The sequence below is a fragment of the Ictalurus furcatus genome, chromosome 7 (genome assembly GCF_023375685.1).
Source record: "Ictalurus furcatus strain D&B chromosome 7, Billie_1.0, whole genome shotgun sequence".
In the NCBI taxonomy this organism is placed as follows: domain Eukaryota; kingdom Metazoa; phylum Chordata; class Actinopteri; order Siluriformes; family Ictaluridae; genus Ictalurus; species Ictalurus furcatus.
The window spans coordinates 18,417,940-18,434,075 of NC_071261.1; the positions used below are offsets into that span (position 1 = coordinate 18,417,940).

General features: G+C 38.2%; 2 protein-coding genes across 2 annotated transcripts in view; one reads left to right on the plus strand and one right to left on the minus strand.

Annotated features, from left to right (window-relative positions):
- The first annotated feature begins 10,677 nt into the window (after positions 1 to 10,677).
- rnaseka (ribonuclease, RNase K a) lies at positions 10,678 to 13,056 on the plus strand. The gene is made up of 3 exons (XM_053629086.1): positions 10,678 to 11,070; positions 11,464 to 11,546; positions 12,373 to 13,056. Exons 1-3 carry the CDS (start codon positions 10,993 to 10,995, stop codon positions 12,515 to 12,517), a joined length of 306 nt encoding a protein of 101 aa, XP_053485061.1. The 5' UTR covers positions 10,678 to 10,992; the 3' UTR covers positions 12,518 to 13,056.
- LOC128610027 (polyunsaturated fatty acid lipoxygenase ALOX12-like) overlaps positions 12,909 to 16,136 on the minus strand; it is an 18,055-nt gene continuing 14,827 nt past the window's right edge. Inside the window, exons 14-15 of the mRNA XM_053629043.1 lie at positions 13,928 to 14,098; positions 12,909 to 13,651 (exon numbers count right to left, since the gene is read on the minus strand). Of these exons, the coding sequence (XP_053485018.1) occupies positions 13,472 to 13,651; positions 13,928 to 14,098 (351 nt within the window). The 3' untranslated portion in view covers positions 12,909 to 13,471. The remainder of the gene's footprint in view (positions 13,652 to 13,927; positions 14,099 to 16,136) is intronic.

Here is a 16,136-nt window from a genome sequence, read left to right on the forward strand (position 1 = left end):
GTCTGTTTCTTCTGGTGTTTTGACCTTGCTTATGTTTACGACTTTGTCTCTTTGCCCTGCCCTGTTTATGCTGTTTGCCTGATCGCCTGACCTCTGCATGTTCATGATTATTTTCTTCTGCCTTATCCTTTGGACTTGTTGTGTCTGGATTAAAATACCTAACCTGCACTTGCTTCTGTCTGTGAATTATTTCTATTTCTAGAATTATTTCTTATGGAGTTTGGAAATCCAGGGCAGAACTGCAACATGGATGAACTATTGAGAGGAGTCAGTGTGATAAGCAAGACCAATCTGCCATTCCACACATTTTTTGAGTGGATCGACAGGGCGGCCTCCACCGCTCAGCTCCAGTGCCAGGCTGACAGGATAGCAGTAGGGGTGATGCAGGCATGCAAGACCGAGGGCTGCCGTAAAGAAGCCACCCTACAGTGTCCAATGGGCAGTAAACACGGGATACATGAATCATATTTCTGCTCCCAGGAATGTTTCAAAGGCAGCTGGCGCACCCATAAATGGCTCGGCCATGAGGTGGTCTCATCTGTAGAGCCCCAGTTGGAGGTCAACGTGGCGACCTCCTCCCCAGAGCTCCAACCTGAGACCCATGAGGTGGTCTCACCTGCATAGCTCCAGCCGGAGGTCAACGTGGTGATCCTGAGGTCGACAGGACGGCCTCCCAAGACACGTTCCTGTCCAAGGTCGAAGAGATGGCCTCCAAAGACGCATTCCTGTATGAGGTCAAAGAGACGGCCTCCCAAGACACGTTCCTGTCCTGTCCCTATACAGCTGAGGATGCTACTCTGCCTTCCAGTGCAACTGAGGACGACGCTCTGCCTTCTTGCTCAGCTGAGGATGTCACTCCACCTCCCTGCTCCATTGAGAATGTCTCTCCATACCAAGTCAAGCCCCTGTCTAAAGCTGACAACACAACTTCCCAAGCGTGGGTCTTGCCTAATGACCCCTGCGAACCAGCCTCAGCTTCATGTCTGCTCCTTAGCTCTTTGAGGAACCTGCTATTTGTTGGACAATGCCTGCATTGGAACCTGAGGGGCTGTGTGAACATTTTTCCCAGAGGGCCAGGACCGCCAGCTGAGGGAGTGTATTTTGGGGGGGCAGGGGGTTGCCTGACCTCTGCATGTTCATGATTATGTCATGATTATGCCAAGGATGTCTTATCCTTTGGACTTGTTGTTTCTGGATTAAAATACCTAACCTGCATTTGCTCCTGTCTGCACCCCCATTACGTGACAAAAGCATTTTGATGTGATGTTTTTTTGTTCTTGTTCTTGCATCATGTTTTTGTCCTTGAAAGGAAAGTTTATTTTTGCAGTATATCATACTTTATGCATTTGTTTGAGCTTCCTGTGGTGACTGAACCGTGAGATAATTGTCAATAGTTAATATGCATGTTGTGAATCATACCTTCCATGTTTTTGTAATCCATTAATGAGATTAAATAATTAAGCAAAATATCATCTATTTATAAAAAGAAAGTACCAGATCTGAAACACAAGGCGAAACCATTTGCTTTGCATTTCACCTCATATAAAGTTACTGATATCAATGCTTAAGACTAGACAAAACAGAGACTGGATGTGAACAAAAATTCAGTTATAAAATAGGTACACACAATTGGTAGAAACACTTCATTCTGAAATCCCACAATGGTTCTAAGATGAGCAAGGCCAAACCCTTTCTTCTTTACACATTAGTGTTTTTGTAGAACTTTGGAGAAGTTTGTAGAACTTCTGAAATTTAATAATGTACTGAAACCAATTATTTAATTTCAACCTTATTCAAAGAATGTATCTCACTTTCAGAATCTGCTACTTAATGAAACTCAGTACATCCCCTATTTGTGACCTCTGGCCTCAGGGTCCAGTGAGCTCTTTTATGCACATGTTCTGGGACTGCCCCAAGATCTTGAAATTTTGGGGTTGTGTGTGTATTACTTTAAGATGACCTAGACACACGTATCTCGCTTTCTCCAGTTGTATTGCTTCTAAATAATGACGAAGTTGTAGACCTGTGAGCTGTTCATAATGCGGCTACAAATAAAACTTTTTTTCCCCACTTCACAGCACTTCACAGTTAAACACTTAAACACAAAAATTTTTACACTGTACAGTCATGATGATCTTCTGGTCCTGCTCACTGGCAGCAGGCTCACGGCCTTCCTGCATCTCCAGCATCATGCCCTGGGGCATGATAACTACGCTGTCATCTGAATCGCTTTCCAGGGAGATTTCCACGTCTTCGGGTTCCTCTTTGTCATAGCGCACAAACACCTGCCGCTGGGTTTCAGGGGGTGCTGCCAATCCTGCAAGCTCAGCTGCCGGGGCAGGGTATGACAGTAGCAGCTCACCTTGGGCTCCAGTGGCACCCACTGATGTGGGAAGAAGAGGAAGACCCAGGGGACAATGGTTATTCAAGGAGCCCAGGAGTGAAGCAAGGCCTAAGTTCAGAGGATGTCTGGGAGCAAAGGAAGGCCCTGGGGCAGGTGCCCCCATGAGTGTAGGCCGGGAGAGAGAGGGATTCTGAGTAGGGGTGAGGACAGAAGCAGCTGGGGTTGGCTTCAGAGTCAGTGGAGGTAGAGGGAGGGAGATTGAAAAGAATCAGCTCAAAAGAACGGTTTGTTCACGTCTATAGCAATCTGTTTGCCAACACAAGAGCTGACAACCTGCCTTTATATGTTCATATCGTTGTCACGATTTCCCCTTCCGCAAGCGCTGGAGCATGCAGTGTGCTCTGAAACCCGAAGCGAAGCTCACAGCGCGCGTGTGCTTCCGGATTTTGTTAGTGACATTGACTTTGTTTACTTTCTACATATGCATCTGTTATGATTTCTGTCCTGTCTCCGCCCCTGTATTGTCATTTGTTGTTTCCCTTACGTGTCATTATTGTATTCACCTGTTGTCGTTATCCCCCGATTATGTTTACTTCAAAAATCTCCTCAGTGTACTGTATACTTACGGACCTCTGAATCTGATTGATAGCTCAATAGCTATGCAAAATTCCAACTGAAATGACGCTGAAGCTCTCTGTAAGTTTATTACTGTTATACGTTCATTCGTTATAAATAATAATATACAGTCTAAAATGAGGTAAATTTGACTAATGGGTTATATATGTATATGTATGTATATATATATATATATATATATATATATATATATATATGTGTGTGTGTGTGTGTGTGTGTGTGTGTATATATATATATATATATATATATATATATATATATATATATATATATATATATATATATATACACATACACACACACAAGGTACATAAAAATATCACGTACATCTAGACTGTGGCATATGCAATGGTGCGTGCACGTCTGGAGTCAATAATGGCGCGTACACATCTGGAGAGCGCCACTGAAAATTCTGACAGACAATATAGCAATTGAGTCGATTAAGAGGTGAGGCAGTTATGTCAACAACTGTAAAAAGGTTCTAGGTTGAGTTCAGCAAAAAGTATAAAAGTATAAAAGGTATAGTGAGACAAATACATTTCATGCTAGCTAGCCCTTTACATATCAGAAACCAATCAATTTTAACTGCCATGAATAATTACCACAAGGGTCTTTGTCATTGGTCAAATGTTTTCATGTGCCTGACAGTATGGTTGTGGGCATGGTCCTGTTTCCAGTAAGTCCACTGTCAAATGAGAATGGTCTTCTTAAACATAAGCCTCTATAAAGAATAGAAATCATCAAAACAAAATATTTGTTGTATTTAATTCTTTGTGAATGTATGTTTTAAAAACCAGATAAAGTGGGACAGTAGCTTCCAGGTAAAGTGAGACACTTTTTAAAGCCAATATTATGGATTATGATTATTGATTATTAAACTATTCTGAGCTAGCATGTCATGAACCATGTCATAAAATAGTTATACATTCATATTATGTTTTATGTATTCTGGTTTATCATTATTCAGGTATTGTGTGGAATCTTGTGGCAGATAGATTTAGCCTAATTTAAAAAAAAAAAAAAAAGTTTATGACTTTTCATAGACAAATGGTACCGAATCCAAAGGAGTCAGGAAAGGCACCGAGAGGACAGAGTGAGAAAAGACAACTTAAAGGAATGAAAGAGCTCAGACTGAACCAGTGGAGTGAGGAGAGAATGAAAGGGACAAAGAATACAGAGAGCAAGTTGAGTCAGGCACGAAGTCTCAACTACTGTACGCATGCTAGCTATGGCATGGAACGTGCCAAAATCTACTCTCCAAAGATGTGTTAAAGGACATGTTAAGGCAGGGGTGGGCAATCTTATCCGGAAAGGGCTGGTGTGGGTGCAAGTTGTCATTCCAATTCCGGCCCTTTCTGAATAAGATTTCCCACCCCTGTGTTAAGGGGTCTGGGCATGCTTCTGGAAGAAAGCCATAATTGCTATTGAATATGAAAAGCGTTAGCTGGAAGGATATTATTTTTCAAAGCTTAGTCAACAAAATGGATTTTGTTTATGTTCAAAAGGCTTAACGATTTTCACAATTAGGCAGTTTTTCAGTCAGAACTGTGTTACCCACCATCATTTAAAAAGGATGATTGTGTCTGTTTCTGTGTTTAGGAGATATAGACCTAGTATTTCTTGCATCATTCAATATGTATTACCTGTTTATATTGTGAATCTTTAGGAAATCTTATTTAAATTTAAGTAAATTATTTCTATTTCATGAAGTTTCCCATTAACTGTTCAGCATGAAGGGAATCAAAATATTTTATAAATATTTGGACCATTTTAAAGATTGTATAGGCTCACATACTTTTCAAATATTTATTTTCTGACAGTGTGTCCCTTTGTAAAATGTTATTAAATGTCTTACTGTTCTAAATAAAACTTTTTTAACAATTAATTTGTAGCAAACATATTTTTTACTAACTTAAAACCCCAGTCCCACTTTTGCTGATGATCTGTACCACTTTATCTGAAAATATTCTTTCAGTGAAAAGAAGTGCCTAAGGGTGTTCAAATGTCTATCATTATTGCATTAAAGCTATATCAAATATTGGTTCAATACATTTACATTTAGGAGGGTTGTGTCTTTACAAAAAACTCAAAGGCTAACAGTTTAAAGCTTTTGTCATTGTGCCATGGTGAATCTACCAAAAACTATCCCACTTTTGCATAGTTCACCCTTGTCACGATTTCCTCTCACGCTAAGTGCTGGAGCATGCAACGCACACTGAAGCGCAAGCACACGCTTCCGGGTTTCAGTGACATTGACTTTGTTTACTTCTGACACGTGTCTTTTGTTATAGTTCAGGTCCTGTCTCCACCCCTGTATTGTTATTGGTTCTTTCCCTTATGTGTCATCATTGTTCTCAGCTGTCTTGTGTTTGACCCTTGCTTACATTTGTTATTTAAACCCCTCATGTATCTATATATGTCGCTAAGTATTGCATGAATGTATTCATCGTGTTCAGCCTTTGTTCATCGTGTTCAGCCTTTGTTCATCGTTTTCCGTTTCATGGTTTTTTCATGGTTTCATCTAGTTTCTCATTTTTGTGTTTTGCCTTGCATAGTTTCTGCCCTTTTGACAATCACCTGACCTTTTCCCTGTTTTGGACCACACTTTTGATTCACGATTTGGATTTGTATGCCTGCCTCTCTTTTTTTTTTTGTCTTTAATTTATTTATTCATTTTCATATGGTTCATTTACATGTGATTCATTTACATGTGATTCATTTTCATGAGATTCATATTCAAGTGATAAATTTTCATGTGATTCATTTACGTATGATTCATTTACATGTGATTCATTTTCATGAGATTCATTTTCATGTGATTCATATTCAAGTGATACATTTTCATGTGATTCATTTACTAATTTCCTTCTCTTTAAATCCAGTTTTAGACTGTGATATTACAAAGGTCTTTCCAGATTATTACTTGCTACACTGTATGAGATAACCCCAGTAAAACTGCCTGAATTCTATAATATAATTTGTTCACCATGTTAGGTTTAAATCCTCTAAAATCGGATTCGCAATTAAATAACATTACATCCTTCAAAGCATTGGCATGTTCTGCTTACTCTCACAATCCTCCAAACACCCACACACCCAAAGTCTCCATAAACAAATGAGACAGCAGTGTATCCTACAGAAACCGAACGTTGTCCACAATGTGAAAAGAACTCGGAGAGAAAGCTGAACTAACCAACAAAATTACCAAGACTGAAAAACAGTCTGCACACAATAATAAATATAATGTCCTTACCTTTTAAAGACTTGTAACAAATAATATAACAGTGTAGCACGTAAAGCCGAGGAGATAACACTAATAAAATTAAATAAACAGAAACTCTAACCCGGTCAGAGCATCAAAACAGAGAAGCACATTAATACAGAAGTAAATTTTAAGAGGAGTAAGTCCACAAAATCTAGGTGAAGTAATGCAACGACAATATCTTCAATAAGAATCCGAATTCTGTAGAGCTGGAAGGCCGAGTGCAAAAAATAAAAATAAAGAAGAGCGAAAAAGACTCCGCTGTGTAGGTGATGCAGTTCACCCCGATATCAAGAGTTTAACATAGTCTCCTGCTTCCTCTGCTGAAATAAAGTCCTTCTGAACACAGTTATATGTAATGCGAAGCCAAGCCGGGTGAAGTATTCCATAGCGAGCGCCCTCAATACCACGAAGTTGACACCGAACATCGTTAAATGCAGCTCGGGCCTGGGCTGTCTTGGCTGTGTAATCGGGGAAAACGGAGATGGTCAAATCCCTCACTTTAATCCTCTCTCGCACGGCGTAAAATGTCAACACAGTCACTGTGATAGTGGAATCTGCACACAATAGCTCGTGGTCGTTCACCAGGTTTGGGCTTCGGCTGAATGGTCCGGTGGGACCAGTCCAAAACCGACTCCTTCTCCAGACCAAACGCTTCTTTTAACAAGGCCGCTACAGCAGCAGTTGTACATGTGTCAGGGCCCTCTGGAACTCCCACTATCCTAACGTTATTGCGCCGTGACCTCGACTCCAAATCCTCACATTTATTCTCTAATTGAGTCACGGTCGCAGTGAGAGACTCGATAGTAGTCTTCATATGAACTATGTCACTGGTGCAACCGGAGAGAGCGTGCTCCATTTCCCCAACAGCACCTTTCAGTGTTAATACGGTAGCCTCGGTAGAAACTTTATCACTAGCCAGCTGTGTCTTCACGGCCTGCAGGTCAAGCTGGATAGTAGACAGTGCACCCCCAAGAGTCTCCTGGAGCTTCTGGAGCTCCTTTTTAAAAATATAGGCGATGTCCTTCCTCAATAAAGCCAGCAGCTCAAGCCTGAGTGCGGCGAAGTCAGGGTCACCGCTCGGCGATGTGGATTCAGGAGGAGAAGAGGACTCACTCACGGCGCGCACACTTGGCCTCAGTCGTGTCTGAATGCTACCACGGGTTTTCGTGTTCTTTCCAGACATTTTAACGTTCCACAAAGTTAAAATCGCAAACAAGGAAACAGAGTAGAATAAGTCAAAATATATTGTATGACCGAAAAGCACTAATTAATTACAATTTTAATCGAAATCAGCAGGAGCCTCCAACTTCGCTTCATACTCCATCGAATTCCGAATTCCCTGCCTCTCTTTAATAAAGCTCTTCTCTGCATTTGCATCCATCCTAGCCACCATTATGTGACAACCCTAGAAGATATCAAGAAAGTCAGTACATAATGACATAGCCTAATTTGAACGAACAATAGTCTCTGACATGATAGAGCATATTTATGAGGAAATTTTTACTGTACAACAGTGTGTCCTGCAGTGCTATTCAACTCCACCGCTGAATCAACAGCAAAACGGCGAAAGAAATTATATTTGAGCTTGTAGCCTGAATTGAATGTGATGATAGAGAAAGAATGACTATCACAAAATTAAACAAAGGCAGCACACCTTCCTAGTGTGATGTCTTTGCTGTCTGCAAGCAAAGATTTACAGCATGACAGGTGAAGTCAGATTCTTAAAACAACGGTTGAAACACGTCAATATTCCCATATGAATCTGAATTTGCCAATATTAAGACAATATTAATATTAAGATTAAGACAATATTCTGATTCCCCAAATTCAGATTCCCACCCCTGGAGTATGCCTATTTTAATTGGAAATATGTTGCATGTAAAAAAGAAAATCCACTGAAAGGAAATATATGTGCATGTTCAGTTCGCAAGGAATTGTGGGTGCTAACAGATGCTTAGCTGTAGGCTTGGTTTTTAGACATGGCAACTCAGGCATACTTACAGCTATACTATACAGGAATATTACGATGCCTGTACACATATAAACATCGTATTAGGAACATGGCTGCAACCTGAATATAGACCATAAACGGAATTTGACGTGCATGTAAATGTAGCCAATTACTCTTATGAACTGGTTCTTTAATGAATCGCTTATAAATACTCTCAAATGAAGAGTTATGTGTTCAAATGAGTCTGACAAATCCTTCACCGAATGATCTCACTAATCCGTCAGAGCAGTTACAGAATTAGCATCTGACTCGCTTGCAGAGCTGCTTGTCATTACTTTCACCCATGTCTGCCTCTCAATAAAACAATAACATTTATTCAAGGCTCCCCTGCTGCATAAGAAGAATTCTGACAGAAACAATGTTGTACAATAAATGATAACAATGAATTTAAAAAAGCTTTAACAAGTTGTGATTGTTAAAAGGTTGACAATATATCATGAAGATATCATGACAGTAATGACATAAAATCTTGCTTGACAAGATACTTTCTGAAAGAATAGTGGTTATATCAATGATTTTGAAAAAGTTATAAGCTCGCAACAGATTTAAACAATGACTTTTAAAAATTCATGAGGATAACAGTAAATTACACTGACATAGTAGGCCTATACACTGAAGGAGTGTTCACCATTTACAATATAATTGAATAATAATTCACTTATTAAATAATAATTTTAATGGTTTTACATCTTTTATGCATAATTAGATTAACAATATTTACAAAGTATTCTTGAATCATAGACATACTACTTCTATAAGGATAATCCTATTTTTTGTGTTAGTATTAGTATTTTAGGTCAAAAGAACAGTATTGTTTTGGAATATGGCTTTGAATTCTGTCCTAAGTTTATTTCCTTTTTAGAATAACATGGAGAACATTTGGATTGAAAGTGTTAAACAAAACCTGAAGAAGGTTACAGATCCTGAGGTCATACAAGAATTTGTTGTTTTTGAGGAGGAGGGCTTCATCCAGTCTTACACGTCAACAATCAAGAAGAGGGTGTAAAAAACCATGTTGACCCAGGACTACTGGCTTCTGGGGCCAATGTAAAGGCACTCAAAGCGCTTTACATTGTATGGGGGGGGTCTCCTCAACCACCACCAGTGTGTAGCATCCACTTGGATGATGCGATGGCAGCCATAGTGTGCCGAAACACCCACCACACACCAGCTATTGGTGGAGAGGAGAGAGTGATGTAGCCAATTCAGGGATGGAGATTATTAGGGGCCATGATAGAGAAGAGCCAATGGGGGAAATTTGCCATGGATTTTAGCGACCAATTTTTAATGGGATTTTTAATGACTTGTGAAAATCGCTAACATTATAGTCTCTATAGAAGTATGCTAATCCAAAACCAGGTTGCCTTTGGCAGTAGGTGAAGACTTGGCCATAACTTTAACCATGCATCCAAATTCAAACACATACATGGATCTGGAAACACAAAATCACTGTTCCAGTGGTTATCGCAGTCTACTGTAAAACATGTGGTCTGAATTGAAGAGAACATCTGCATGTACAAACCTAAAAATATAAAGGAGTTTGAAGTGTTCCACAAGGTTGAGTGTCCAAGATCCACTACAAATGTCTCCAACATTGTAAGACATTACAGGAAGAGACTCAATGCTGTTACACTATCCAGAGAAGCCTTCACCCAATAAAAATAAATTAATTAATTAATTTAAAAGAAAAAAAACCGTTTTGCAGTGGGACAAATCTGTTGCTTAGAAAAACATTTTAATGATTGAAAATTATTGTGTTAAAATATAATTATACAGCATACTTATTGGGTCAGAATGTTTACGAAGGGTATTCCCTGTTTCGCATGCTTCACAAGCATGTGTCAGCCTTCATTCTCCCCAGTTGGTAGAAGTTGTATTATGCCGAGAGCAAGTGACCAGTTCAAAAGAGTCAATGGAAATGACACACTGCACACACACATTCACATCTATGGGCAAGATAGTGTAGGCCTACCAATTTGGACAGTGGAAGGAAATCAGACAACATGCAAAACCTCCCCCATACAGAAACCTGAGCTCAGTGTATTTATTCTACAGATGCCCTAGTAATTAGCGGGACAACAAGTACCCTCATTTTTTGCGTCTACTTCCATATAATTAAACTTTTCTTTGATTACATCTAAAGTACCATGTCCTGCAAGCATGCCACTGACCTCTTGTTTAGCTTTGTTGCTCAGACTTTATAATGCAAGCATAAGTTATAAACATAAAATGAAAAAAAAAACAAAAAAACAATTTCCTTAATTTTATTTTACATCTTCATTGCACAACTCCCCTTGTGAGGTAGGCCAGGTTGTTGTTCTTCTTGCTACTCGTTTTCAGAGTAGTTTCCTTTTGTATATTTTACTTCTGTGTTAGGGTGGTTCGACTCTTTTTTTTTTTCCAGTAGCCATAGGAACGGTCTTTATGCTATTTTTGCCATATCTTTATAGGTATTAGTTATCGTTCTTTTTCTTTTTTTCATTCTTTATTTCTTTATTTCTCATTAATTCATTTATATATTTATTTATTTACTTTAATTTACTTACTAAAACAAGATGCGAACTTTTATTGTGAAATATTTCGTTTACTCCGACCGGAAGTCTTTGCTAAGTCAGCTGACCCGTGCAGACTACTGACAGTCTCAAACGTAGGAAGAAGTTTGGGGAAATTAAGTTTTAACTCTGGAAATAACATACAGTTGCTTTTGGTCGTACTGTACTGAGAATAAGTTTGAAAATGCCTTCTTTTATCCTCTGTGGGCCGAAAATGGCAGTATGTATGCTGGTGCTGAGCATGTGGGGAGTCATAATGCTGGTAAGAAAGTGATCCTCTTTTTAATGAAATATAACTTTTCAGACTGTTTTGACATGTTTCTGTGTAAAATGATAAAAGACCTCTTAAAAACATTCCCAGCTTATGAGTAGGTTAAGTATTCATTTTGACATTTTAAAGCATTACAATCTACTGCTTCTAGTTATAGCCATTATTAAAGTTAACGTGATGTATTGTGGTTTAATTGGGCTCTAAACTGTAAAGCAACACTTAAATACACAGTGTAAATACGCTACATGATGAAGATATTAGATAAGAATTGCCCTCCAAATCCATAACCAAATGTGTCCGTCAAAATAGTTTGGAGGAATGTCAATGTGAAATGTAGCCAGCAGTATTTCCTGAGTTACTCTTCCCTCTGGGTTCCTCTTTTAGGCAATGCTGGGGATTTTCTTCAGTGTTCATTCGGCTGTGCTGATCGAGGATGTGCCTTTAAAGGAGGAAGACCATCAAGACTCGTGAGTTCATCTCACGTGTTCGGAAAGAAGTTATAATAAATGTGTCACTCATCAGATACAGAAAAGGCATGCTTCAGAGGCATCCTTTTGCTTATAGAGAGGAGGTGCTGTTAGTTATTCGATAGTAAATGTGAAATTTGCAGTACAGAACATTGGCATTGGATAAGAGCAGTGCTCAGTCTGTAGAGATTGTTTTGCTCCTCACTTTGGTGCCAAATGAATAATCTCAGCTATACAACTCAGTGAGGACATTTACTGGGCTTTGTCATTTCTACATGGCACGCTTTATCTTTTTGTCTTATGGAATCTTGATTAAAAATATGTCTTAAATTATTAGATAATAATATTTGCTATAGTTTCATTTTAAAAGAGTTACATTTTATGAATTCTCAAACATGTTGTTGCCATGGATTCTTCTAATGTAATGTCATCCAAGTATTCAAATATTAAGTATATTAGACAAAGATGTACCATCATATTTATTTATTAGAGCCATAAGAGGTTTTATTTATTTATTTATTTATTTTAATTTTTCCTTAATATTCCACCCACAGAAGCCAATACACAGCATTAACATGTAGATTTCTACAGAAACATACCTCTCACGTTCCCTGGGCCCCACTTTGTGTGTTGCTGTCCTTTTGTGTCCTTGTATCCGCATATGATTCTATGACGTACCTTTTCATTTCACTGCTTCAAGAGAATATCATGTAACAATGATTTATTGGCTGGATGTTATTTGTAAAAGTAATATTTCTTTAATTTATAAATGACTTGAACCAGTCCTGAATAGTACTAAACAAGTGCTTTGGTCTTTTCTTTACAGTCAGAACCCACTGCAGAACGTTTATGCTGTCTACAACCAAGTTGGCTACAACTGCTTCATCGCTGCAGGAATCTATGTGGTGATTGGATTAGTGTCTTTCGTTCAGGTCCGACTGAATAAACGCAACGATTATCTTGTGCGTTAGCACCATCTGGTGGGTGGAGAAATCCGACTCCTTGAAAGTGATCTTACTGTATTTCCTATCTTGGTTTCATCTACAGATGTTTTGGTATTACAAAAGGAAATTGCTTTTGGTATTTACGTTGTAATCAGACCCGAAATGTTGCGCTTTCACTGTGCCTTTTTTCTTTGTAAAGCATTCTGAGGTTTAGATCTTTAACAAAAAAATGTCTCAGTGTGGGATTGATATTTATGGAAGGAGGATTGTTGTATTTACTTAATATTGTGCCTTACTTCCCTCTACACATTTTCTCGCCATGTTTACTTTAGTCCAAATACTTTAAAATTTTTAGGAATAAAAAATGTGCCACTGTTTGGTTGACGGTGAATTGAATTTAAAATTGCATACGATACTATCACATTTGAATAATATTTATTTATACATAAATACAAAGTAGAAATTACCATTGTCCATGTGAATTTAATTTTGTATAAACTCTTAACAGTCTGCTATCTTATTTGTAACACTTTGTTAATTACAGAAATAAACATGTAGTTTCTGTAGTTTCTAATATCTCTATCTTTTCTTGGTTGTTACATGCATTACAGTTTCCAGTTTATTGATTCTGATTGTAAAATCAGTACAAGATAAGAACAACATGTCTGAAGCACACAGATTTACAACAATGTATATTCTCGTTTCAAACAAAATGTCTATATATTTAAGGCAGCTTTCTATACTTGTCTTAATCAAAAATTGCAGAATTTTCCCTCAAGTCTCTCTATATCAGCGGTCACCAATACTCTTCCTTGAGATCTACTTTCCTGCAGGTTTCATCTCCAACCAAAATCTAACACACCTGTTTTATTTGATCAGGAACTTCTTAATGCAATGATTAGATGGTCATGTGGGCATTGTGGTTGGAGATAAAGTATTCAGGAAGGTACATCTCCAGGAACAGGGTTAGTGACCACTGATCTATATGGTAATGCTGTTCTCTATTCGGCTAGGACACAGATAGAGATATGGTGGCTCGAGACCCTTATTCTGCTTCAGAATGTTCTCCTCGATGGCCTTCAGATCATGCCTGAAGTTGTCTATCATCTTTTTGGCTGCCAGTTCAGTGAAGTATTGTTCCTCGTACTGAGCCAGAGGTATCTGTGCATGATAAAGAGAGCAGAAAGTAGATAAAATAAAAACCTAGACATTCTAAAATACTTAGCTGTACAGATAACTTATGGAATTGAAACAGATTAAGTAAGTAACTAATGAAATATTTAGTGCTGGATTCCATCATTCCATCCAGTTTACTTTAAACCTACAGCCAACATCCTGTGCTTTATGTCTGCATTTTATTTTGAGCCTGCTTTACAGTGACATGTTTAAATAGATGTAACAGGCCACTTGAAGTGTTTCATGGAAGTGTTGACTTACTGCGTCTGGCTGAGCTCTTCCCAAATGCCATGTGATTGCCATCTCCACACATGACTGGCTGATATCTGGGAGTGTGTCCATGATCAATTCCATAGTGACACTGTCCTTGTCTGTGGGTGGAGGCTGGCGCATGGTGCAAGGCGTGTTGGGCACCCACGCACAGAAGTCAAACTAGAGTACAGAGGGAAAAAAACACAGGGTCAATCTGAACAAGATTAAAACACGGAAGAGCATGTTGTTAAAAGTGACCCACTGGACAAAAAGTAAAATGTAATGATCGGTACAATAATGCTTGCCTCTTATAGCAGTATACTATCAGAACTAGAGCTTTCTAAGTTTAAACACTAGAAAACCCTCTTTCTGAGACACTTCTACTGCTTAGGATGGTGACTTGTTTGCAGGCTGGTTTGATTTTATTTTTCCCCTAACTTCCTCCTGTACAATGACTGGCTTTTATTTATTTAAACTTTATTTAACCAGGAAAGGCTCTTGAGATTACAAATCTCTTTTCCAAGAGTGTCAAGATAGGCAGCAGCAAGTCATTTCACAGTTACAAACAGACAACATAAATCAAATAAAAACTCAAAAACCTAACAACACTAGTTAAAAACATTGACAGGACAAGGAATCAGTCTCAAAAGCTTTTGTCAATGACTTAAAAACACTTAGTGGGACAAGTTTTTCCATTTTCAGGCTACCATGTAAGGCATCGCAAGCCGATGGAGCAGAGTACATAAAAGCCCTTTTGCCAAGATTAGTTCTAGCATTAGGAACAGTTAGTAAAATAAGGTCCTGTGACTTAAGTGAATACCTGCTACATTTAAAAAATAATAAAAATGCACAAATAAGATGAGAGAATCACTAGAATGGCTTTAAAGATAAAAAAACATATGCCAATGACTGAGCTTACGGATGCCTAGAGAAGGCCAGCCAACCCTTTCATATAAAGTGCAATGATGAGTAACAGTTTTGCAGTTTAGAATAAATCTCAATGCTCCATGCTAAAGGGTGTCAGTTGATTTAAAACACTGGGCAGAAGCATTCATATATAAAATATCACCATAGTCCAGCATAGGCACAAAGGTGGCTAGCACCAGGGGACTTTTTTTGCTTTAGAAAATACCATTAGTTTGGTTTTGTCAGTGTTAAGTACAAGCTTCAGCTGAGACAGGGAAGTTTGACCAAAATTAAAAGCAGTTTGCAATTCCTCAAAAGCTTTTACCAGAGAGCATCAGCATAAAATGAATGTTTGCATTTTGCAAATTTTTATCAAGATTGTTTATATAAGTTATGTAAATAAGAGGAGACTGAGTACAGAGCCATGAGGCACACCATTACAGACAACATTTTCTCAGATAAAAGCCCCTCAAATTGAGTGTACTGTGTTCTATCAGATGGATAGTTTACAAACCAAGCACCTACATGTTCAGAAAGACCTATACTCAACAGTCTCTGCTTCAGGATCGCATGGTCAATTGTATCAAAGGCCTTTGACAGATCAATAAAAAGTGAAACACTGTACAGTTTTTTATCAAGAGCATTTCTAACAGCACAATGGTCACTTAAATCATTACAGAATACACCAAGAGCAGAGAACTTATACGGCACATTAGTCAATATCAAATCAATTAGAGTAGATTTCTCTGGGCATATAATATTTGGATGGGTGGGTGAATTAATGAGCTGGGTAAGATTCATAGAATCACAATACATTTAAATTCTCAGAGGCTGGTTTTAACCAATACCGGTTAAGATCCCCAATCAAAATAATTTCAGTGTAGAGAAGTTTAGACATCAAGTGCATGAAAAAAGAAAGTGCATCACTGAGGACTGAGGGGAGTCTATAACAGCCGATCACCATTATAGAGAATCCTTTAGAAACTTCAAGATTCAAAGCTAGAAATTATAACGGGTAACAGATGGATTCAGATATAACAACACTAACAAGAAATTTGCACTTCACATAAATAGCCACACCACCACCCTAGTCAAACCTAATGCAAATTCAAACCTAATGCAATTTTAGAGTTTTTAAGAAAAATAGATTTTAAAAACCTTATATAGAGTCCCTTAGACATTTCTCTGCATGAAAATAGTCATAGAACCTGGCATGGTGTTAAAACACAAACAAAAAATATTTATGTTGGAACTTCCCTTAATGGTTTATTACACAGGGATACTTGGCTTAAATCTAATTTCATAAAAGAAA

Coding starts and splice junctions, on each gene's coding strand:
- rnaseka (XM_053629086.1), top strand. CDS start 10,993: ATGCCTTCTTTTATCCTCTGTGGGCCGAAAATGGCAGTATGTATGCTG. Junction 11,071..11,463: donor TGTGGGGAGTCATAATGCTG/GTAAGAAAGTGA, acceptor TTCCTCTTTTAG/GCAATGCTGGGGATTTTCTT. Junction 11,547..12,372: donor GAGGAAGACCATCAAGACTC/GTGAGTTCATCT, acceptor TTTTCTTTACAG/TCAGAACCCACTGCAGAACG.